This window comes from Manis javanica, chromosome 7 (genome assembly GCF_040802235.1).
Source record: "Manis javanica isolate MJ-LG chromosome 7, MJ_LKY, whole genome shotgun sequence".
Classification (NCBI taxonomy): Eukaryota; Metazoa; Chordata; class Mammalia; order Pholidota; family Manidae; genus Manis; species Manis javanica.
The window spans coordinates 26810248-26834781 of NC_133162.1; the positions used below are offsets into that span (position 1 = coordinate 26810248).

The window sequence follows — 24534 nt, forward strand, 5'->3', positions numbered from 1 at the left end:
CCTGTCTGAAGGTCTTGTTGGAGTCCCTGCCTCAATTTCCCCACCTCTCAAAGAGGACCAAGAGCTGTCACTTGCTCTGCTTTCTGGGAGTGGTCAAATAGCAATGAGTGGGAGCTCCGGGAGAAAATGCCCTGGCAGAGGAGCTGGTCCCTTCATCCAGTCTCTGTCATCGTTAACAGCCACAATTATTATTATTGGGAGAGATGGGCCAGAGGTGGTCAGGGACATGGTTGGGGTGAATGAAATGAAAAAGTCCTCGGTCTGCGCCATCTCGCCAGGTTAATACTCCTGCCTGTCGGCATGACAGCTGCAAGATTGATTACCCAGGCCTCCCGCTCTTTATAACTCGATCAGTCGAATTAATCTCTGGCTGTCGGCCCATCTGATGCCTGGATCACAAATTTAATTTGGAGGTGTGCAGCTCCTCCCCATCTCGGCTCCTCCTTTCCTCACAGCCCCCCTTCCTCCTCAGTCCATCCCACCCCTCCTTCCTTCTCCTCCCCCTTCCTCTTCCTTCTCCCCATTTCTCTGTTCCTCCTCTCCTGCTTCCCTCTTCTCCTGGACCCTCCAGAGGCGGGTGAGTGGAGGAGGGGGCGGGGAGTGGGTGGCCTGAGTCAGCAGCCCCTCTGCCCAGGCCAGGGGAGGGGTCATGCTCACCCGCCCACTGGGCAAGGCGCCCACCCCACCATGCACCACCCCAAACAGAGAAAGAGGCTTAGCTGACACTAAGTAAGACATATTAATGTACTAAAGACTTAATGAAGTTGGGGGGGAGGGTGAGGGGTGGAAAGTGCTTGCTTTATTAGTTTATGGCCGATTAATGGGGACGCCATTACTGTGATGGAGATGGATTGCTGCTGTCAGCAGACTGGGCTGAGGGCCTTCCGCGGCTCCTTTCCTCCAGTGGTGGGTGTCCCAACAGTCAGAGAGAACTTCATTAGAAGCGCCTGTAGGATCCCGCCTGGAGAGGCTCTGAGGCCAAGCTGGAGGGGTGGGGGCAGGGGCTCAGCTCTAGGCTCTGGGAGGGGAATCCAAGGGGCCGGGTGCTGGCAGCACGTATCCGTTGAGAGCTCGCCCAAAGGCAGTGGGGCAGGATGGTGGCCTGGCTCTGGACCTGCACACCACAGGGGCTTGATACTGTCACCTGGGGGAAAAGAAGGGAGGAAGCTAAGAGGACAGAATAACCAGTGCCCGCTTGATCTGCTGAGACCCTTCCCAGGAAAGGGAGTGAAAAGCACAGAAAGCGAGCCCATTCCTTCCATCCTTCCTCAGAGGGGCACAGTGCACAAGGACCCCAGGTCCACTAACCCAGGGGATTGGGCCACCCATTACAGGGCAGCAATTCGCCAGCACGAGAATCCCTAGCAGCAGAGCCAGACACTCGCCCCACACTCTCCAAACCACGTGGGAAGAAAGCCACATGCCTCAACTTCCTGCCAGCTGCTGACCTCCCAGGCAGCCAATGGGAAACAATGAGGTGAAGGCCAGGGCGGGTAGACTTAGGGGACAGCCGTAAGGGCATGGTGGGTAGCTACTACCCAACCTCTCAGCTTTCTCAGCCCTGGGGGAGAGGGTGCCCCAGTCACTGGGCAAGCTGATCCAGACACATCTTCGGTGGTATTCCCTCACCTCTGTGACCCCAGCCACACCTTGCTTTCTGTGAAAGTGGAGAAACAAGGCTGGGTCGAACACAGCTCTGCTCCAAGGGACTAATTTCTATTTGGAAGACTCCAGATGGCCCCAGACCTCAGGGTCTTCTGTGAGCTCACATCTCTCAGGAGCATATGACATTTTGGCATGGCCACTTTGATGTAGGAACATTAAACTTCCAGGTGTTTTTTAATTATTGTCAAGTGATGTTCAAAACAAGCACCCCTCAGCCACCCCCAGAGTTCCCACTCTGTCCTGAGCTGCTCCCAACCCCAATCCATCCTAAAGAGGAATCAGTGATGAGAAGAGATTCTAGGATGGACTCAAAATCTGTCTGTTGACCAAAACACATGGTACTAATTTGTACACTTTGATAAAAGTTAGGCCAAACAACTCTGGCAACATGACTGAACTAAAATGTCCCGTTTAGTTCCTTTGCCCTTCTTGCTGTGTGTGAGATTCTGGATGCATGTGCCTAGGTCCATGGGCTATGCATCTGAGCACCAGCCCCTGGGTCAGAGTGTGCCATGTCCACATGCTACACAAGGGCCTGCAGCTTGGATGTCCATCTGCACCACAATGTGCACACTCCCTCCTGGCTACTGACATTGACACTCTGTGCCTGCTCAGGCCAAGGGCCAATCATTAATTTGGGGGTCACCACCGAGGCTCACTCACCAGGGTAGGAGATACCTGTTCATCCTAACTGGGAAATAAATATCCAGTTTCTGAGAGTAATTTAATTATTGGCTCCTGCGGACTAGTGGGTAATTAAATTCCATAGCTCCAAAAGTAATTAATTGCTATGCAAATAGTAATGCCCTCTGCTTTGGAGAGGAGGATCTCGGCCTGGGTTTGCCCTGCAATTAGAAGCTAATAATTACCCTGTCAGTTCCCAGCTCCTGCCGGGTAATTACCTACTAAAGCCATGCTGGTCACTGAGGGCCATTCCCATCACCTGCTGCTATGGCTCTAGCTTTGGTGTCTTCAAGAGCCAGGGCAGGGTGTTGCCAGAGTGCTGGTTGATCTTGAGGTACTCCCTGTCCTGCACCATATCCACAAACCCCAGGATGCCCAGAGAGATGCCCCTACTTCTGACCAAGGACAACAAAGGACAGAACCTCTCTAGCTTCCCTTTGCTAAGAGAAGCAGAGCTCCAGCTCCACTGTGTGTAAATTCCTGTTAGGTAGATTCAACTAACTTACTGAGAGATTCCCAGCTGTTGGTAACTTTCCCAAAAAGAATATAACAGTTAATCTTCACAAAAATCATTTTTGCCAACTGATATTTTTTTATATGTCAACTGGGCTAGGCTAAGCTATGAGAATGGAAGAGAGGGCAGCAGACACTTTCTAGCAAATACACACCTTCTCCCAGTTATTCAAGAAACACTAATCTAGGTCTTGCTGAAGAGGGATTTGGAAGATATAATTAAAGTCCCTAATCAGTTGGCTTTAAACTAGGGAGATTATCCTCTGTGGGCCTGACCTAATCAGGTGAACTCTTAAAAGGGACTGAGATCTTCCTAAAGAAGGAGAGTGACTACAAACAGCAGCTGGATCTACATTTGCCCTCCCCTCCCTATATCTTCCCTTCTTGACTGCCTGTGGACAGTTTTGCCAGTGCCCAGGGGCTCCAGTTTATTCCTGATCTTTCCTTTCTGATTGCCTGGCCTACATATTTTGGAGTTGCTTAGCCAACCTCCATAGTGGCATGAGCCAATCCCTTGAAATAAATCTCCTTGTTACAATGTGTACATGGCTACACATATATAGCTCTGCCCCTCTCAGGCCCACCTCCTTAGGAAAGAGGCAACATCAAGAACCTAGGATGCCAGTCCCCTCAATCACATCAGCCAATCTCTTGTAATAAGTCTCTCCTGGTTCTCAGCCTGACTGACACAAATTAGAAATGGGGAAATTGGAGTCAGATGCAAGACAGTGGCTGACCAAAGATTCCATAGCCAGTAAGTGGGAAAACAAGGCTTGAAGCCAGGCCCCTGATTATATCAATACTTCCCATTCAGCAAAATGATGTGGCTCCAGGTCCCCCAGGTAGGTTTTACCTGTGCCCAGGAGGGAAGGTGGTAATGGATTCTCCACACCTCATGACTCTTAGGTATCACTGTGGTTGACCTGATTTTTCATTTCTTATCTGGGTCTTGTCCCCTCTGTCAGCTCCCAGCCCTCTGTCCCAGTGTCTCGATGCTCTTACTCCTTCCTGAGGACATGGGCCTAGGTGTGGCAGTGCCTCTGTGCCTTCCAAACATTGTCATTCCCTGAGGAATAGCCAGCTTTCACCTTCTGGATCCTCCTCCTCCAGGTCTGAAGCCTTTCAAATGTATCTGGGAGAGAGGGTCCTGGCATAACCTCAAAGTTGGAGGGTCTTTGGGAAAGCTGGATGCTGGGAAGTGGGTAGAGGTGGAGATTGAACTGAAGGACACAGGAATGGGTCTCATGAATCTAGGAAAGAAGAGGTATAAGGTGTAGGAGGGCCAAAGAGGATGACAGTCCTCATCCTGCCTCACACTTGGGCATTTCTCCCTTACCCTTGAGGTCTCAGCTTCCTCCAGGAAGCTCTCCCTCACTCCCAGAAGAGGGGAGGCCACATGCTCCATGTCCTCTCTCTCCCATACTTCTGCCCCGAGCCAAGTGAGCAGAAGGCCAAGGACCCCGGCAGAGGCTACAGGCTTTGCAGGTGACCAGGTCTACTCAACCCTCAGGACTGTGTCTAGGATTGAAGGTGGCAGGAAGCATTACAGGTTTTGAGGCCAAAGTCTAACACTGTGAATACTTGTCCTTGGGTCAGACACACTCTGGGATGAGTGTGTGCCACCTAAGGCAAGACCCCCACCACCACTACTGGGAAAGATGAGATAAAAATGGCAGGTAGAGGGTGGCATCAGGAAAGCCAGAGGTGATAAACATGTTCCCCAAACTTCACATGGGGATGTGGACAGGAACTACAGAGAGATGTTCAAGATTCTCTGTGCCAGGAGGTAAATGTCGTCGATATCAGTGAGGGTCTCATTGATTTGAAAGAAGCCAACCTTGGAGAGGTCTTTTACCCCCTTTCCTTGGCTTTACCTGGCTCAGTCCCATTACGATAGAAAGAAAATAATAGTATCTCTTGGTCTGGAGTCTGTACCTTGCCATCTATCCCCAACTTCTGCTTCTGTTTACTGTAGCAACTGGTAGGAGTCATGCTCCCACCTGTGCCTTCATGAGGAGACAGTTTATTGCCTCTTGCTAGAAGTTCTAGGACAAGAATGTCTGATCACTTACAAGCTGGCACTCTATAGAGAGCAGTCTAGAGACTGGGGATCATGTCTTCCCCATCAGACTCCCTAAAAGCAGGGGACCATGTCTCCTTTCTAAACAGGGCAGTTGATATTTTCCTGCTATCTTCTCCCTCAATGCCTAGCCCCAAGGTCTGTAAACAATAATTCTAAAAAAAAAAAAAAAACCTATGAAGTGGCCTAGTAGGACCAGAAGTCTCAGACCATAGCCAGGGGCTGCCCTCTGCATGATCTGGCCCCCTGTCTTGGCTAGTGCAGTTATTGCTCCACTGACAGCTCTTTAGAATCCATCCAGAGGTTTAGCCCCACTGTAATCTCTGGATGATGAATATTTCCCCTAATGAACTGATGGGAATTGGATTAGACTGAAATGCCTGTGTGCTTAGACTCTAGCTGATTAAACTCCCATCTGTGCAAGTCCTGCCTGTGAACACCTTGTTACATGTAATTTTTTGGAGTAGGGAAAAAATGTTGGTGTTTAAATTTTGCAAAGGAGCAGGAGGGTGAGTAGATGAGAAATGTCCAGACTTTCGGCAGGGTCTAGTTGTTTTAAATCTGACCAGGCCTGCACTCTCCACCCTAGGGCACCTCCACTTTCCAAGGGTCCCTCAGGGTTCAGGTGCCTTCACCTTACCCAGGAGCCCTGCAAAGGATTCTCTGAGCCCATACCTATCTGTCCCTTGCAAGAAGCATTGACTGGGCAGAGTTGTTTGGGGAAAGTCCAGAGAGGGTGATGGGGTAATAGTGGGAGAAGTCAGACCTGTGGATTTAGTTCTCACCAAATGAAGCTCCAGCTCTTTGTTCTTACTCCAAAACACCCAGTCTCCTTCAAAGGAAATTGCAGAGAGTTTGGAGCCCCAACCAGGGCAGGAACTCTAGGCTGTCCGGGGGCCCTTTGTTGGTCAGGACCAAGGATAGCACCAGGATCTCCAAAATCCCAGGCCCCTCCATCCATCCCTCTTCCTTCCCTGACAAACATGTTTCTTTCCTTTTCCTCCTCCTTCTCTTCCTCATATCCCTCCTTCTCTTCTTCCTCCTCCTCTTCTCCTTCTTTCTTCTTCTTAATTCCAGAGACAGAGTCTGGCTCTGGTTCTTCACCACCAGTACTTTACCTCAAAAAAATATTTAAGCACCTTGAGAAGCCTATCCTACCTAATCTCTGTTAAAAGGTTATTTTCATGACTGACTCTCCCTGATACCTACACGAAAACACACACACACACGCTGAAATCCGGTGCCTAGAAGGAAGGAAGGTCAGAATGATTGTGTTTGGAAGACTGGCCAGCCAAATCTCCTTGTCTCCAGTGGGGCCTGGCCAGCCTGCTTAAGTACTCACAGCATGACTGTGGCTCTAACTCCATAGCCCTCCCCTCATCTCTCTTGTCCTCCCACGCTTTCCCTCCCCCTTCCTTCCCCTTCACTCCTCTCCTCTATGTCTCTATGAAAAGTGGCAGCAGCTGCTAGAGAAGGCATACCCTTCAATGCACATCAGCAATTGTAGTGACTGAGTGTCCCAGCCTTCTTTCCTGGTTAATCTAACTTGGGAAGAGTTGAGGTGGGCTCTGGCTCTGCTGCCCATGAAAGGCAGAGAATAAATAACAAGCCAGAGGCACAAACAGATGTGCAGATATATGCAGCTGGCACTTCCCTGCCAGATTACCATGGACGGAACACTGGCAGTGGGCCAGGATGCCCCCCACCCCATTTGGAGTTTGGCCACCTGGACCCATCCAAGCTCAACATCCATTTGGCAACATCTGAGTGAGGGGAGGGGATGCCAGGGAAGGGAATGGAAAGGCTGCAGGTACCCTTAGGTTTGGCTAAGAGCTCCAGAGATTTATCCTAAAGACTCAGGTGGGTGGGGGTTAACATGATGGGGGAGCAATGGGGAGTTCCAACCAGGCCTTCCCTGCAGGTTCCCTAGAGTAGCTCCCAGGACTTGGAGTGGCTTGAGGGTTGACTCTAACCACACTGCATATACACATAATGAGCTGTATACTGCCACTCTCCCTCTCGCTTAAGGATTAGGAGTTCCTATGATCTTTCATCATATATGTCACTTTTCAGAGAGGCACAGGGTACAAGTGTCAGACAGTGGCTGGATGACAGCCAATCAGAAACTACCAGACATGAAAAAATGTCCCCAAAGATTCCTGCTCTGGAAGAAGAGATGAGGGGAAAACTGGTTGGAATTTTTGTGGAACCAGGGGACAAAGCAGGTGAGCAGGAGGAGAAAGTAAGAGTGGGAGTGTTTCCCAAGGGGGACTCTCTGTATGGACACCCCTAGATCTAAATTCAGAGAGACACCAAGGCACTGTCTGGGATTCTTTCAGGTCACATGGAGTTTTTTCTCTTCATCAGTTATTGATTTGTCTTCCTTATGCCCCGCTACCTCATGTAGATTTGGGGAGCATGGAACAGTTTTTCCAGGACTGATTACTGCCCCTTTTCTTGACAAGGTGATACAGGTTCCTGACAATGGGGATGGGAGAGATGTTCTTTGGTCAACTATGGCATTATGATGGACTTGAGTGGACTCCATTTTGCAGGCAATGGGAAGCAAGAGAGTTCTATGATAAAGGCAGCAGCTTGCCTGAAAAGACGAGATTGGCAGGGGAGTAGAAGGGTGGGTTGAAGGGAGGAGCGACACGGAGTAGAGGGGCTGGTTATGAGCCTGTTGTCCTTGAAGCCTGTTGATGGGATCCAGAGGCATGCAATGGGAAAGGAATAGAGGGGAGAATAAAGGGAGAGTCAGCAGGAGTTGGTGACTGATTGAACAGGAATCTGAGATGAAGAGGCACAGCATGGCCAAATAATTGATTGTCCAGTCCAAAATAGTTTAGAGCATGAAAGGAGTACTCTCAATCACTTCCCCAGGAGGGAATCCTGGGCCAATCTGGACACACAGGCACCTTGGTCAAAGATGAGTACCAAGGTGCGGTACCTGGGCAACAGAACATCGAGGGTGATGCTTTCGCAGGCAAGGAGTCAGGGAGGCAGAGCGGCGGGATGGAAGGGGGGTGGATGACGAGCTTGGCATTGGACTTACTGAGCTGGAAGTGTTCAGAGACATTTACCTGGAAATAACCAGCAGGCCACCCTCTTTTTAGCACCCATGGGCGCTTGCTTGGAAATGTGGGTTTCAAGCTTGAAAGAGAAGTCAGAGGTAGATACACAGTGGGTATCTTTTGACCCAGTAATGCCACTTTTAGAAACACAAATCTCAGAAATACTCATTCTTGTGCAAAATGATGTACATTTAAGGAGGCTCACTGTGGCATTGTTTGCACAAGCAAAAACTTGGAAACAACAGGAAGGCCCACCAATAAAGAATTGGTTAAATCTACTATAAGTGCCACGTGAAATGTATCTATATGTATTGAGGTATACCCTTATGCACTGACCTGGAAAATATCTGATATTTTTTAAGTATAAAGAGTAAATAGCAGTATGACATGAAAAATCTAAACAATAATTGTTTTAAAAGCTAACTTGTATATGTGTGCAAAATATGTAAAAGACCCAGAAGAATACACACCACACCATTAACAGCAGTAACTTACAAAGAAGAGAGTAGAATTAGAGGAAAGAGGGGCTTTTACTTGTTATTCTATACATTTCTGGGTGGTTTGAAACTGTTTGAAATTTGTATAAGCCTAAATTCATGTACTATATTTTTAAAGTAAAGAACAATAAACAAGGATTTTTAAAAGAGAGATTAAGGAGTTACCTTGTGAAAGTAATGATGGAGCTCTGGCAGGGTTGAAAGCCATGACCTATTCCCACAAAAGGGGGAGTGAGGAGAAAGGAGGGAGGGCCAGAGAAGACACCCCAGAGTGTGCCCAAAGAAAGTGGTCTCGTTTCCACCTCTAAGGATAAGAGATTCAGATGCCGCTCCACAGCTGAGGCTGCCCAAACCATTGCCTCCAAACTCCAAGCTCCCCTCCAGCATTACTGAGCTGATACAGGAGCCCAGCTTTGCAGGGCCCTAGATGTGTCCTAGGTGACCCACAGCTGTTCCAAACTCCACACTGTTAGAGGAAAGCCCACTTCTTTCTTAAGAGCCACCCTTCCCTACATGACCAGCTCAATGCCGGGCACCACACTGCCCTGGATGACCCACCTCCAGCCCAGGTGGCCCCTGCCCAGGCAGTCCTGACTTCTTCCTGCTTCTCTCCTCTCCCCTGATGCTGCCAAAATGTCCAGGACTTGTCCAGGTGAAGAGAATAATAGCCAGAAGCTAATTCCCTGTTCTGTAGCAGGGCTGTGTATTTGGTGGGGGGTTTGGGAGGTGGAGTCAAGGGACAGACAGCAGCCATGACTCACAGACAGATCTGACAGACCAGGGTGTGGGACGCTCTGAGGCGATTTTCTGACAAGGCTGTCAGCGCATTTCACTCCTCACTCTCAGCATGGGTCTCCTGCAGCTGGGCTGAGGCTTCCCATCCTTTCTCTCTCTTCACCTCTCCATGGCTCTCTCCCCTTTCCCAATGTCTCCTCCCCACTTGGCAACCCGTTCTGGTGCTGACTTTCTGCCTTGGTGCCCGCTTTCCAACTCAGCTATGCTTTTTTCTTTCTCTTTTAACAGAAATACATAGTCAGCTTTTCTGTCGGGGTGTCCTAGCCCTGGGCTCCTTCCTAACCACAGCAAATTTTATAGATGATTGGGAGTCCAGGGATGCACAGTACTTGGGTCAAGGAAGCAGTGTGTGTGTGTGTGTGTGTGTGTGTGTGTGTGTGTGTGTGAGAGAGAGAGAGAGAGAGAGAGAGAGAGAGAGAGAGAGAGAGAGAGAAAGCTTGCACCTTTTGGGTTGTGTATATGCTGCTCAGGGATGGGAGGGTTCAGAGACAGTGTAAGGGGAGGTGGGGGCCCAGCTGAGCCTGTTAAGGTCCCTCAGGTTTCAGAAGATTGCAGGATATCAGTATTGGCAGTGTCTACAGAGGTTGTCCCATCAGTACCCCCAGCCCCCACTGCTTTATAACGAGAAAGCTGGGGACTGGAAAGTCTAACTGACTTATGTCCCCTCACACAGCTCACTAGTGGTGAACCAGGGTGAGAACCAGGGACCCAGACTCCAGACACAAGGCTGTGTCCACCACTCTATCAGAGACTTTAAAGGTCTTATTTCTCAGACACTGTAGATGACAGATTTGACTAGCAACTTCTTAAAGAGGTGGAAAAAGCTAGACTATCCTGGCCTTCAGGATGCTCAGGGGACAGGCAAGGCCCTGCCTCTCTGTGCCCCGCAGCAGCGCTGGCAGTAACACAATACTTTCCTTACCATTCTGGCTGCTTCCTTCTCCCTCCTGGGCACACCTGGGGCACATAGCAGTGGGCTGGGAACACTTTAAAAATCCAAGTTCATCTCCTTGGCTACAGACACTTCTTGCTTGACCCCAAGTACCACCTGCCTCATCCAAGGACCTAGCTCAAGACAAATTAGTCTTCTTTTAGTCCAGGCTCTGATTCCAGTCATCCCTAGGGGCTTCCTTTACCTTGTAGAAGTGCTCTCTGTCTCCCACCCAAATCTGGAGTCCTTTTAATCCACAGTTCCTTGATATTGGAGTCACTTGCCTTTTTCAGGAACAACACAAGACCCCTTCCCCTGTATTGACTGGAAGAAAAATTAATCCTTAACACAAGCTCTAGTCATTTTCCATAAATGTGAAACACCAGCATGGTGTCATCACCCCCCTACTCTGTCCAATACATTCTCTTCGGCTACTTGTCCCTGTGCAAAGCTAGCATATGAAGGAATCTCCATCACCACACCACTGCTCCCCCAAATCCATCCCCACGCCTTCAAGAAAGGCTTGAGTTCCTGGGATATGAGTTTGTGAGTGCACTAGGCTTTCTCCCATCTCTGTAATCACCTCTCCCAACTGCCGCCATCCCCAGGAAGAGAGAAAAGAAGGCTCGAAAAGAGGTTGACAGGACAATAAAAATGTCAGGGCCTTTCCTCTCTGCTCCCTTCTCTCTCCCTCCATCCTCTCCTGCTCTCTCCCTTCATCCCTCTCCCCCTTCCACCCCCTCCCCTCCTTCCCTCTGCTGCAAACTCCGCTACGAAGCGGCATTTGGGGTATGAGGCAGGAGAGGTTAATTATTGCTCCCCAGCCCCTCCCACCCCCCTACAAGATGTATCTGACTGTCAGAAGGGGTGACAGATGAAGACAAAGTACAGGTGCAGCTCCCAAGGACAGGCCCTCTATGTACCAGCCAGGGGTGGGAGTGGAGGGGGGCGTGATACCCAAGTTTTAACCCCTCCAACTCCGGTCCACATAGCCAAGAAGGGGTGAGGGCAGAAGGGGGAGCAGGAGTTAGAACCTGGATCCTGGCCAGAGCAGACCGAGTCCCAGAGACCACCTGGCCTCCACCTGCCATGTTCCAGCAATCTGGGGTAGGGGATGAGAAAGAAGCTGGGACCCTGTCCCAGAGGCTGCAGAGTCAAGGTCACAAGCAATCATTCTGAGAATGTTACAGGTACAGAGAAGGGAGCTTGTGGAGCAGGGCACGTAGACTTGGGGGGCCCTGGAGCCCTAAGGAGAGGGACAATTCCACTATTCTTCCACCTCCTCCGTGACAATGCCCCTCTCACCCAAGTCTGTCTCCAGGCATCTTTGTCACGGTACTATCTGTGTGTTTGAGAAAGAGAGTTGTGTGTCTGAACTTGTGTGTATTTGCGATGATGTAACTCCTCAGGCCCAAAAGGACCTGAATACGTTGGGGTGGGGGGTGTGCATGCACAATCACACTGCTTGGAAGAGGTGTCTGTGGGTACCTGTGAGGGTGACTGTGCTGTGAGCACAGTGTGTTGAGTGTTTGTGTAAGAGAGAGCTTTTGCCTGTAGGCATGGCTGTGCTAAAGGAGTACATCTTCAGCAAAACATGGATGTGTGTTTGCAGGTACCAAGGGGTGCATCATTGGGAGGGTGTGGACAAGGTGTGCCTTTCTGTGGGTGCATGATATGTGCCAGTGTGTGGGGGTGTTGTGCACATTGATGTCGGTGTGAGTGTGAATGTGATTGTATGTGTGTGCCAGCCCAAAGTGCCGGCCTCTTCTTCTCACTGGCAGCCCTCCCTTTCCTGACTCTCCTTTCTCCATAAGCAAACGAGGTGAAATAATTACTTTTCCAACTAAATGCTCCATATTCAAGGCAGAATAAAACAAAGCAATTTAATAAAATCGTCTTTAAGAAGGAAAAGAGGAAAATAAACGTCTGCTCTGCTCCTCTCCCTGGTGCTCAGGGAGGCCCCAAGTCCTTCAAAGTTAATTAAAGCAGTAACTAAAATCGCAGAATCACTTACCAAACCTTTTCCCATCTCTGCCTTAAAGGTAAGGCAGCCCCCAGAAGCCCTGCCTCTGGCCTGCACCTTGAGGTCCCCCTGTTCTCAGGCTCAGCTTCTCCCTGGGACCAACCCTCAACCCTGACAGACGCCCAGGCCTTCCTGCAGCCGTATCTGCAGAAGGGGGCTCTGGCCTTCCTCCTCCCAAAGATTCATTAAAGGGCCTTGTCCAGCCATTTGAAGTCCTTGATGGACACTGGTCCTCATCAGAAGCTTCCGGCTCTTGCCTCCTCCCAGGACATAGCCTGCCCTCAGCCCCTGCTTGCCCTCCCCACAGATCCCCTGAGTCCCCAGCTGCTCTGAGCTTTATCTGTCTTCACTGACCCCCTGGCCTGGTCCTTAGCTCTAGCTCAGCACAGTTCTGACTGTTTCCGCCTGGTCTGTATCTGTTCCCCATCAGAGGCCCAGCCCTTCAGCAGCCAAGATAAAAGAGATGGATGGAGGTGAGTTTGGGGGACACCCCTCCCTGCAAGCCCAGAGCTAGAGCCCTAGTTCTGACAGGGGCTCCCTGAGGAGGGTTGGGTGGGAGGGTGAAGAATTCCAAGCTCTCTGGAAGCCCTGTCCCCACCCATCCCCACTCTGCCTTAGCCCTTCCTCTCTTCCTAAGGTCTAGTTCCTAAGGCCTCCTCCAGGCAGGCGCCAAGACAGCAATCATCCCTTCCTCCAAAAACGCACTTCAGCAGGAAGCCCTGTCTAGGCACCCTGTCCCCACCTCCCTGTGGCTCACCTGCCCATAAATAGTAATAGTAAAATTGACCATTTGGTGAATACCTATTATGTTCCAAACACATTACTTATAAGCTCTCCAATCTCATCACAGCCCCTGCAGAGTAAGTTTTATCACTATTTTGCAGAGGAAAACACAAAAGAAGGAAAGCTAAAAATACTGCTCTAGGTATGCACTTAAAAAGCAGTAGAACTGACATTCAAACCTGTAGGCAAAACCTTATGCCACCTCACCACCCTATCCTTAAGCCCTGGTTCTGCTCCCAAAGACCTATCATTGCCCTTCAGAGACTGCTGCCCCCCAGAACCTCACTACTCCCAGAATTTAAGCCTTTCTGACTCCAGTTCACACAGTGGGGGAGGGGCAAGGGAGCTGGAAAGCCAGAATTAGAACCTGAGTCCCTGAAAGGGCCAGCTGAGTCCAGGAGACCTGGGGGGCCCTCTCCAGCCCTGCTCCAGTGATCAGTGTTGGGAGGAGGGGGCTGGGGAAGACAAGGAGTAATTGTCCCTAGGGTTCTCAGCTCTCATCCTGGAAGACCCCATCACTTCTCATAGAAATTCTGTCTTTTCTCCAAGGGGACTCCAGGACCCATTTCAGTACTAAGTCCATCTGCCTTCCAAGGCTGCCACCAAGGGGACAGGGTGAGACTTGATTGTGGGTTGACATGTGTCACCCAAACTGACTTTCATAACTTCAACCTGTTCAGAGAGACTTCAGTAGCCCACATCACAGAGAAAATGTCAGAAAATAAATCCGGTCCAGGAACCAGCCTGTGTTTCCAGCTCCTCCTTCACTCCCTTGACTAGTGGGGATCTAAGAGCTCAACTCTGGAAAGAAAAGAGAGACTGACAGCAGGGAGGGGAGTCAATAAAGGGACAGAAATCCTGATTTTAGGGTGAAGTAGTCCAGCACAGGAGGGTGATTACAAAGGGGACAGGCGTGAGGTGTCACCACAGACCAAAAGTAAGGATGTTATCTGAAGACTTCTGGCCTTGACTGCACCTGGAAAACATCTAACAAAATGAGGGAAGAAAGGAAGAAATTATTCAGAAGCACCTTTCCTAATTTAGTCTCAAGAATGTGTATGTGGGGTGGTGGATGTTCCATGGCCATCTCCCAGGTCCAGGCCTCAGCCTTGTTCGAACCCCCTGGGCTGAGCACAAACCAGAAGCTGGTAAATGCAGCTGGGAAGGCAATGACCCAGGCGGCTGGGACAAGGCTTCATGGAGCAGTGGTATAGTGAGCCATGCCACACCCTGCCTGCCAGTGAGTCACCTAAGCCAGGCCAAGCCCTGGAGCTTGCTCTCTTCTCCCCTGCCCCCAGCACATCTGGGACCCAAGTTGAGAAGAGAGAGGACTAGAGAACAATAGGGGCCCAATTATGGAGAAGGGAGGGGTGGGAGAAAGGGAGGGGTGGCACCATCTGAGCTGGCCTCCAGGTTCCACCCCAAGATGGCTGTATCCTTGCCACCAGAGCCTCTGTCTCTGCACCCCTCCTCATCTCCATCCCTAAGCCTGCCCTCATTCCTCCCCTCTGGCCCCATCTCTATTCACCAGCCCATGCCTCCCCAGGTATCCTCAAGCTACCCTCCATTATCTGCAATTGACTCTCAGAGCTTCCATTACTACCTCCCCGACCTGACCCCTCCCAGTCTCTAAATGCCCCCATCACTGCCCTTCAGGGCACCTATTCCTACCCCAGCCTCCCAGACCCCATTACTACTCATCCCCAGACATCATCCTTCTTCCTAAGGTGCTTTGCATGGAGAGGTGAGATTTGATCTTCACTAACATTTCATTACCCTAGTGGACTTACATAGCTATTCACCATTTAGAAAGAATCTAATCATTTAGGGGGAGGCAGAAATAACAAAATATATCCTGGGAGGTAATAGCCCTATGCCTCCAGCCCCTTTCCCTCTGCTCTAAGCTGCCTGCACACTTAGAATAGAGTCCTAGGTGACAGGATCTGAGCTTTTGAGCAAAAGAAGCTCAAGGGACCTCCAAGACCACCAGCGGAATGTTTAAGCCTGTCTACCCCTCACATATACACACACAGAGCTACACACACATGTGCACATAACCCTGCAAACATACACATATATAACTAATGTAAGTATACATATGTTTACATGCACATCTTAGAATGTAAGCTCCATGAGGGCAGGAACAATGTGTTTTTCTGTGATGTATCTCACCTCCTACAAAATATTAGCATATAACAAATATTTGTTGAAACAATGGCACATAATGGAACATATTCTTGCAAATAAATATATACGTACAGCTGTATATACACATAACAATACATCTATATACATAATGCATACACATACATATATGAACCTGATTAGTTATCCACATACATATGTATATTCATTTAGGTAATCCACATATATAACATATTCTAAGATGTACATGCATGCATGTATACATACACGTCATGTACAGTGTATATAAACATATACACATATAACTACTACATGAATATACTATATTGTATATAGATATCACATATATACTACACATACATGTGCACGTTTACATACATAAATTAAAAAATCAAAGCTCCTTTGTAACTCAAACTTCTCTAATCAATTTAACTGTTTTAAGGCCCCTGGCCCAGGTCAGGCTGCCACAACCATAAATATCCACCAGATGGCACTCTTTCGCCACTTCCTATACTTCACAAGTGCTACCCAAGAGAGGTCGTCTCTGGCCGAGTGACAAAACGTGCGAAGCCGGTGTACCCTAGGAGCTTCCCTTTCCTTCCCCTAACCGCCAGGGCGGTGGGCGTGTCCTTGGTCTGTAAACCCCGCCCTCTCCGAAGTCCGTCTCCTCCAGCCTGAAGACTTCTGTTGAAGTGGTAGACTCCCTGTTGGGGTTCCAGTTCGGCTCAGCCCTCAAATCCACCCCGGTCCACAAACAAGCCAGGGCTTGGGCTTCACCCGGACTCCCTCGGTTCAGACTAGCGTGGTTAAAGGACCCTTCCTTCGTAGTAACCCGCAACCAGATGCTGGCCCCATTCCCCAGGACAGCCCGAGTTGGGAGTCAGGGTCATTTGCGCACACGTGCCGCCCCACTCGGCAAACTCCCCACACCCTGCTCCGGACGTCCAGTCCAGATCAGCCAAAAGCAGGGAGAAGAATGGCCTGGCCCTGGGACAGAGTCCCTCGTCTTGGGAGGGTTAATCCTTTCTGTCCTGGTCCGTTTTTGACTCTGGCTCTCTGGTTCAGAGCCGAAAAGAAGTGCATTCGCTGATCTTAAGCACACTACTTAAAATCTCAGAGGTGGGGGAAGTGGGGTGGGTCAGAGCCTCTCCCCGCTCCAGGCCTGTGCCACTCCAGGTCAGCTCTCCTGGAGCCTCACAGGTCCGGCGCGAGTAACCTAAGCCGAAAATCTCGGAGAAGGCTTGGAAACCCGTGGGGAGGCGAAGCCGGGAGTTCTGGCAGCCGCTCTGCTTTCCCCACTTCCCCTCTCCTCCCCCGGGAGCGGCGGGAAATTATTTATTAAAACGCTGCCCGCGCTCTCATTTATTTGCGGTGAATAATCCTCGGCATCGCAGCGCGTTTATTAAACCTTTGCCGTCCCTGCATTACTTTAATAATAAATCGCGTGTCACTTTCCAGCGACGTTATTAAAGCCCGTCTGCGGAGCAGAGGTGGGAGGGGGGCGGCGGCGGGGAGGCAGCAGGGTTCCTCCTATTCCGGGCTGTTGAGGCCTGAACCAGCAGGACCGCGAGGGCTCACTGAGGGTGTAAGGAAGTTGCACCCAAATATCCTACAAAGTCTGCAAAACTGTCAAGGAATACAGAGGCCCGCAGGCGCAGGGAACAATTTGCTCCGCAGGTGGGCGCGGTAATATAGATAGGACGGCCAGGGGGCGCCTTCGAGACTAGCTGGGCAGGAGTCCCTCGAGAAGAACTAGCCTGCGGCGGATTCCAGGAAGCGGAGGGACCCAGACCCACCTTCCCCTTTCAGCTCCCAGCAGGCCTCCTTCTGTCCGGACGCCGAGCAGCATGACCCCTCTATCCCTGGCACACCACTGACATCCCCAGTCCTGCTTCCGCGGTCGCCTTGGAATTCGGCCCAAGTATCCAACCCACTCGAGCTGACGAACGCAGTTCCTGGGGCCGCCAGGCTGCATCCAGCCAGGACGGCTATGAGGGCTGTCCTCTGGCTTAGTCTTGGGATGAGGCTCGGCCAAGCCCCCGGGTTGCGGTTTCGGACCACGCCCCTCCCAAGAGCCCGGGCTCCCTGCGTTGGGCCCCAGAAGACAAGCTCAGACACCGAGCCGACAGCAATCTCTCCAGTGGTGGCGCCAAGCTCCGGGCGGAGACCAGGCGCGTGGGAGACTGTCGCCATCCACCCACTGGGTCTTAACCTCGCGAACTTCAGTTTTCATGTTCTGCCTCAATCAGTCAATAAACTCTGTGCCTTACCAGTGTCCCTCGGCTAGGTAAGGAGAGAGTGTGGAGAGAAATATGGGGAGAAGAGTGCGGCTCCATTAAGACCCCCAGCCAGATAGGAGAGGACATATTTAGGGCCAATGAGGAAACAGGCTTACCTGACTTTGATGTCAGATGGGAGATGGGTGAATTAATTCCTAGGGGAACCCTAGGGTACAGCCCATACACATGGGCAAATTTCTCCCCTCCTCCATCCAATTTATGCTTTTACATTGGGGTCCTCCCCATATGGACCAGGTTCCCCACTCTGCCTAGGGAAGAGAGCAGACTGAGATAAACAGAGAGACAGGCAATCTATTTCTAGACCAGCTCCAGTGGAGTGTAGACTGGGAAGAACCTCCTTTCAACCAGATGGCTCCAGCCTTCCTCCCTAGAGGGCAGGGTAGGCCCCAGCTCTAGCTTCTTCTCTGTACATCTGGCCAGCATGTGCTTAGAGAGCAGGACCTGCAATTTCTGGAAGCTAGAGTCCTACTGCCATGGGAGGCCTCTCACGGAAATGGGGTCTTCATGTGCACATCGCATGAACCATCTATGCATCTGTGCATCTCCGTTTGCTCATAAGTCTTTATTGCGTGCTTACTGTGCCTAGTCCTGTGCTAGGCATTGCCCAATACAGGGTGATATAAGATACAGTGCTGGCATCCAGGAGTTTCCAGAATGACAGGAGAAATTTGACATGACTAAATGCACATCCTACTGCACTGGACTAAAACCATGTTCCACTGTGTTCTCCTGGATAGAAGATGGTGAACAGCAAAGACGACTGCAGTTAATAAGTTCAAGGAGAGGAAATTTCTAGAAGGTGAGCTTTGAGGAAGAATAAACTGAGGTTGGCAAAAATTAGGGACTAGATAAATAACAGCAGGAGTTGTAGGGAAGGGAAGTTAGAAAGATTGGCTGAGCAGTGCTGGAGGAAGGGCTGCCAGAATGAAGTGGAGGATGTACTGTATTTCCCCCAATAGTGTCTGCACTTCTTTGTGTCTGCTCTGCCCCTGCCATGCCCCCACCCAGCCAGGGGACTAGGTAACTGTTGCCTTCTGCCTGGTTGGTCAACACTGAAGACTTTCCCGGCCAGGGCATCTCCTGCATAAGCTTCTTTGCATTCCACCTCTCCTAGTCTCTGCCTCTCTCCTTACCTTTCTCCAACTTTTGCCCTCCCCCCGACCCTGGGGGCCATGTCTGCCCACGTAGGGCAGTAAAGCAACCCATGAAAGGCCCTGCTCACCCCTTTCCAATTCTTTTCAAGAGCAGGGATGAACACTATCCCCACTCGCCCACCCCCATGGGCCTGGGCTCCAGACCTAGTAGTAATCCTCGCCCTCTTCACTCTCAGCCTCCTCCTCAGAAGCCAGATGCAGGGATGGCAGCTGGGAGATGCCTGTGGCGTTCAGCTGGTCTGCAAATACATGTGGGAAAAGGAGAGAGAACAGAAAAGGGGGTTGTCGGTGCCCACGTATCCCAGTTTGTAGGAAAGTCGTGCTTGCACACATGAACACACATTCAATGGCTCAAATTACCACCAGCCCCCAGAGCCAAGGACTCCCCATTACCTGGTGTGAGCACTGTGAGGCTAGCTGAGGCCTCAACCTGGCCCAGGGCATTGTGGGCCAGGCAGCGGTAGGTGCCCTCATCACTGGAACGCACAGCCTGGATCTGCAGCCAGGCCGTCACCTCAAACCTCTGGGGTCCACCCCTAAACTGGAAACAGAGGAAGAGTCAACAGAGTCTTTTTAGGAGAACCCTGAGTTGCCTGAGAGAACCCTCTGCTCCCTGCCCCTACCTGCACAGAGATGTGGGGGTCATCCCCTGGCAGCTGTATGTCCAAGCCGTCCTTCCTCCACTCGATGGAGGCCATGGGGTAGGCAAACACCTCACAGCCAAATATCACGTCCTGCCCCATCACATTCCAAATGTCGAATGGGTGGGACACAATCTGGGGCTCTGGAGGTGGAGGTGGGAGGCCTGAGAACAGGGTGTCGTCACATGCAACCCAGCAAGGACCCCATATGTGAACTACTGTGTTTGTGTTTGGGGGAAATACAATACATGCTGAGGTAAATATACATCCATAAACATAACATGACATATAACACAGGAACATATAAATGTAGGTGCAGGTACACACAAGAGTACAAACTCGGAGCTGTGCATGACGACGGGATGCACAAACAAGCACACAGACCCACACCTCAGCTTGGCAGCCACACTTTGTCCCTGACTGCACCCCTGTCCTCATTCCACCCTCTAGACGCCTGTCCTGCTGTACTTGTAACCAGCACCTCCCCCCTCCCACTTTACTAACCAGGCCCAGTTCCAATGGTTTGAAGAATAGCCCTTCCCCTCGAGGGTGGGGTTCCACTTGGCAAAGGAAGAGAACCTGAAATCCGACCTGGGCAGCAGGCTGAAAGCCTGGAGTTGTGGAGCAAGTGTGGGGCCCCCCACAGGGTGTCTGTCTTCCCTGGCAGCCCCAGCAAAGCCAGACCCCTCAAAGGGGCTCAGGAAGTGAAAGTTGCTAAAGTCACCAAAGAAAACCTGAGGCTTGAATAATCCTCAGTCCCCCTGGGATGTGGGGAAAGGGAGCTTGAAGAGCCCCCTCCTTCTCAAAGAGACAAGGAGGGAGGCGGGAGGTGGGTTAACAACTTGCTCTAGGAATCCGAGTCCACCCAAATGAAACCTGGTTGCATCTCACAGGAACCCAAGTCTCATTGCCTAGGCTCCAGCGTCTGGGCAAAGTCTGGGAGTCTCTTCACTCCCTCAATTTTGAGGCCAATCATTGGCTATGTGCCTGCTCCCTAAGAGGGTTGGTCCCTGCCAGACGAGTCTGGAATTTTCACGAGCCTCAACGTATTCAGCTTGTCACGAAAGCTCGAGGGCCCCTTCAGGCGGCCGCCTCTGCGGACTAGCAGCGAGAGCAGGTAGGCTCTTAGGCTGGACTCGAGGCTACCCTGGCCTCATCTTTTTCGCTCCGCTGGCCAGAGACCAATGCAGTCGGGGTCAGGGAGAAAGAACTCGAGGAGCCCCAAGTGCTGGGGGTAGGGGCCCCGGGCCATCCGTACCAGATTCGCAGGGCCCTGGATGCGCCACAGTGAGGTTGGCTTCAGGCCGAGCGCGGGCCGCCTCCTGCAGGCGGCAGATCTGCGCGTAGGTGCGGCCATCCGAACCGCAGAGCGGGCGCTGCGAGCGGCAAGCACACAGAGGCTCTGGCACCTCTCCGCGACTAAGGTCGCCGCCTGCGTCTAACCGGCACTCCAGCTGCTCGCCGCAACGCCCGTAGAAGTGGGCGCTGGGGTCCAGGTCACAGAGTTGTCCCTCGAGGTTGGCGCATTCCCAGCAGCAGTCGCACGCGTCCCGCACCCGGCCGGCCAAGCAGCCCCGTGGCGCGGCGCACTCCTCTGGCCGACAGGGCGCGCAGCCTTCGCCCTCCGCCAGCAGCCGCAGCCAGCCGCGCCGCAGGTAATCGGGGCCTGCAGACGGCCGCGCGCCCGTCTCGGGAGGCGTCCGCACCAGCAGAAGTAGCAGTAACAGCGGCAGGGCCAAGGTAGCGGCGGGCGGCTGTGGCATGCTTAGCTGGAAGCCGTGCGAGATGGCACCCTGCCAGGGAGGGAACTCAGGTCAGATCAGAAGCAACCTCACTACTCCTTGTACCGAAGTTTGACTCTAGCACTGCCCCCTCCCCTGCTACACTGGGGTCAAGTAGACCCCCCACACAGGGGCAAGGTGACCCTTTAGGAGTCATCCAGTTATGCTGGGGAGATAATATAATCGATTGCGCTGTTCCTACAGAGTTGGGGAGAGGTGAGAGGAAGGGGTGGTAAAACTCAAGAGCTCGCGCGCGCGCGCGCGCGCGCACACACACACACACAGCCCCCACCAGCAGCACCACCATACACCATCCAAGCTCTAGAGATGAATGGCCCCAGGAGAACTAATAAGTTGTTAATAAGAATAGGAAGGGATGGGGGCAAGGTGGAATGGGGTGATGCCCTGGGGCCCAGAGCGCTCACCTAGTGTCCCGGACTAAGCCCTTTAGAACAGCCGTGACTCCGGTCCGAAAGAGGAGGCAGTGGAAAGAACACGGAGGTGAACAAACCGGCTAGCCCCTCATGCCACCTTTGCTGCTGCTCAGAGGATCTCTGAGAGCCTACGGACTTCACTCAGAGAGCAGCTCCTCCACCCCTTCCCTCCACCCCCTCGTCGCACACCGCCCTCCCTCTCCCCACGTCCCAGAGCTCTGAACCAATTTTATGCAGCCACATGGGACCCTCCTGGGTCATTTCCTCCTAGCCTGAGCCAAAGTCACAGAGAGAACAGAAGAGCCGTAATAGGACACCGAAGCTGGCGAAGACCAGAGACGGGGTGGAGTGGGAGTTGGGAGTAAGGGATGGAGGGGTGGCTAGGAAGCTCGAAGAGTTGGCTGAACCGCAAGCCCCAACCCATCCTATTTTACGGTCCCTAGGGTGTGCTAGAACAACTGTATAACCGGGAGGCGGTAGGAGCTCTGATGCCAAGTTGGAAGCTCCTGGAGGGCAGGGCCAACTAAGGTCGTCTCCCCACGAGCCAGGGCCGGCATCCCGGGGGCGACTGCAGGTTTGTCCATCCAGCTTCCCCACCAAGGCGCCAACCAGACTTGCGACGGTAACATCTGCCTCCCCACACCCGGCAGGTGCTTCAACCCGAGGATGAACAGGGTGATTAGAGGTCCAAGCAGACTAGCCGCCGCAGGGAAAGATGGGCGGGGTGCCTCTCCAGCAGGCCTCGCTTGAAATCGGGATTACAGGTTATGGTTGCGAGGCTGGCAGGCCCGAGGCATGCGGTCTGGCGGTGGCCTCCACCGCCACCGTGGCACTTTGGGCTGGGGGCGGGGAGGAAAGTATTCCTTGAGACCCGCCCACCTTACCCGGGGTCTACCAGACCCCGCCCCGGCCTTCCCCAACTAGCTCGCAGAAGCCGCGCTGCAGTCCAGTTAGTAGGGGGCGGTAACCGAGCTTTGCAGTCGGGGAGGTGACGGTATTTAGTCAGGCTTGGCCCAGAAGGACCCAACCCTTAGCCTAGCGTCAGGCGCTGTAGCTTCCAGACCAGCCCCGAAGTTCAGGGCGGGGCCGCAATGTCCGGACCGCCTTGGGGGATCGGCTCTGCATGCGTAATGGAGCCCGGCGATTCGAACTTCCGGATGCGGTGCCGGCCTCTCCCTACGGATCCGAACTCGGCCAAGCCCTTTCACTTAGGGTTTCTAATCCGCGTACACGCCACTCATGGATGAAATGGGCGAAGGCAGGTACACTGTCACCCTGTTCTCTAAAACTGCAAGAGGGACGGGAAACAGCTTCAGGCGAGGCCTCGCAACTGTCGCGAGAATGAGAAAAGGAAGTCTAGGAATTGGTACAGGAAAAGCCCGCAGATTTTAAACAGGCAAAAGAATGGGCGGGCCAGCTATAGTTGATAGTTATGGATAATTCCTGTCCTTAGTCCTGCGGGCATCTGGTGTCGACGTGGAGTAGACGTGAACTGTAAGAGAACCGCAGGAAGCCTTGCAAAAAGGGAGCTGGGCCAGAGTGACTTGAAATTGCGGAGTTGACTAATGGAGCCACGCAGGTTTCTGGCTCTGACTTAAAGTACTTCGAGGGCGGGGATACCAAGCGGAAGCAGTCCGGAATCTCTTACTGAATTGTTACCGCCTTCTAAAAATTGGAGCCAGTGTTTAAACAAACTTCACAGACCCAGAAAGTCTTCACTTTATTGTAGCTGGATGTTTACTTTCAGTCAGCTGTGCTCTAAACGTCTGGTGTTAGGAATCGCGCCTAACTCATCAACGTATCTTGTGAATTCAGCCCCGCGCCTGACGGCACAGCAAATTCTCGGTAAATATTTGTGTATTACATGTGAAAGACTTCACCTGGATGTGAAAATCAAAGTTTAACCTGGATTTTCTGAGTCGCCGATGATGAAGACTGGATAGGCAGAGAAGGAGCGCCCTCTGGTGGGCTTGAGATTGGTGACAAGAACATGACTGAATACGGTATGCACCAAAATGTTGACTATATAGATGTGCTTTTATTAAGTAGAGATTTAACACGTATTGTACAAATACTTTTACAAGGGAATTTTTTGCATAACACAATTTGAAAGCCTAGATACGTTCCGAGATCATCTGACACTATCCATTAAGGCTCCAAAATACATTTAATCATACCTATTTGCATTATAAATAGTAAAGAAAAACAAAAAAAAAAAAATTTTGCACATTCATACTTTAAAAATGTTGACTCAGCTTGACTGGGTCATGCAAAGCTGTTGGGCTACAGGAAAGGATTCTCTAATCAGACGAACTGCAAGGAGATAAGCCAGGTGGCAACATCTTACATCCTTTGCATCTGTGTGAGGGAGACTGGATTCAGTTGAGGAGGATGAAGTTAAAATTTCTTGAAGAACAAATAGTCCTGCTTCTTTCCCCCAACTCTTTTCTGTAGTTGCTTGTACGAAAGAAGGAATGATACATTGGTGTAGTTTGGTTTTCAGTGTGAATCATAGCCTAGAGTTAACAGGTTAATTTCTTAATACCTGCACTTTCAGCTACTCCCCCATGAAATAACTGTTAAATAATGAAAGAATGAAATGAGTTCTATGCAGATGAACAACATAAGATGAAACAAGGCCTAAAGGATCAGTGTGTAACTTGATCAGAAATTATTTGGGAGACCCACACATTCTAACCTGTCACTTCATGAACCCTGTTTTGATCCAGCCAGTGAAAATAGTGGGGTTGCAACTTGGAGGGAGTAGCTGAATTGAAAACAAATGGTCCAGATCGACCCATTAGAGATGGATACAGAATAATTTTGCTTTCTGTGAACATTAGAATCAGTTAAGTTTAAAAAGGCTCAGCATAGATGATTAAGACAGAATACCTGGTAGCTACCTACTATGACATATTGATTAACTTAGTTAAAGTGAAAAATATGTGTAGGAAAATAAGGTTAAGTGAAAAGGAGAAGTACATGCATACTGATCACAACCATGTCAATATTGTCATTATATGTATCATCAATA

At 51.2% G+C, this 24534-nt stretch overlaps 1 protein-coding gene and 1 long non-coding RNA gene across 5 annotated transcripts in view; one reads left to right on the top strand and one right to left on the bottom strand.

Annotated features, from left to right (window-relative positions):
* Window positions 1-17099, top strand: part of LOC118968893 (uncharacterized) — a 58763-nt gene extending 41664 nt beyond the window's left edge. The window contains exon 3 of the long non-coding RNA XR_012133074.1: window positions 17000-17099. This is a non-coding gene — a long non-coding RNA (uncharacterized lncRNA). The remainder of the gene's footprint in view (window positions 1-16999) is intronic.
* On the bottom strand, window positions 770-22546 carry KAZALD1 (Kazal type serine peptidase inhibitor domain 1). 4 transcript variants are annotated; one of them, XM_037001320.2, is made up of 6 exons: window positions 21492-22546; window positions 20544-21078; window positions 19268-19449; window positions 19038-19185; window positions 18789-18883; window positions 770-1144 (listed from the first exon to the last, which is right to left on the bottom strand). In XM_037001320.2, exons 2-5 carry the CDS (start codon window positions 21046-21048, stop codon window positions 18789-18791), a joined length of 930 nt encoding a protein of 309 aa, XP_036857215.2. In that variant the 5' UTR covers window positions 21049-21078; window positions 21492-22546; the 3' UTR covers window positions 770-1144. The 4 variants fall into 4 exon arrangements, with proteins under 4 accessions (XP_036857215.2, XP_036857216.2, XP_073096641.1 ...); XM_037001321.2 differs by lacking the exon at window positions 770-1144 and adding an exon at window positions 11752-14021; XM_073240540.1 differs by lacking the exon at window positions 770-1144 and having other exon boundaries at window positions 18781-18883; window positions 21492-22545.
* Window positions 22547-24534: the final 1988 nt, after the last annotated feature.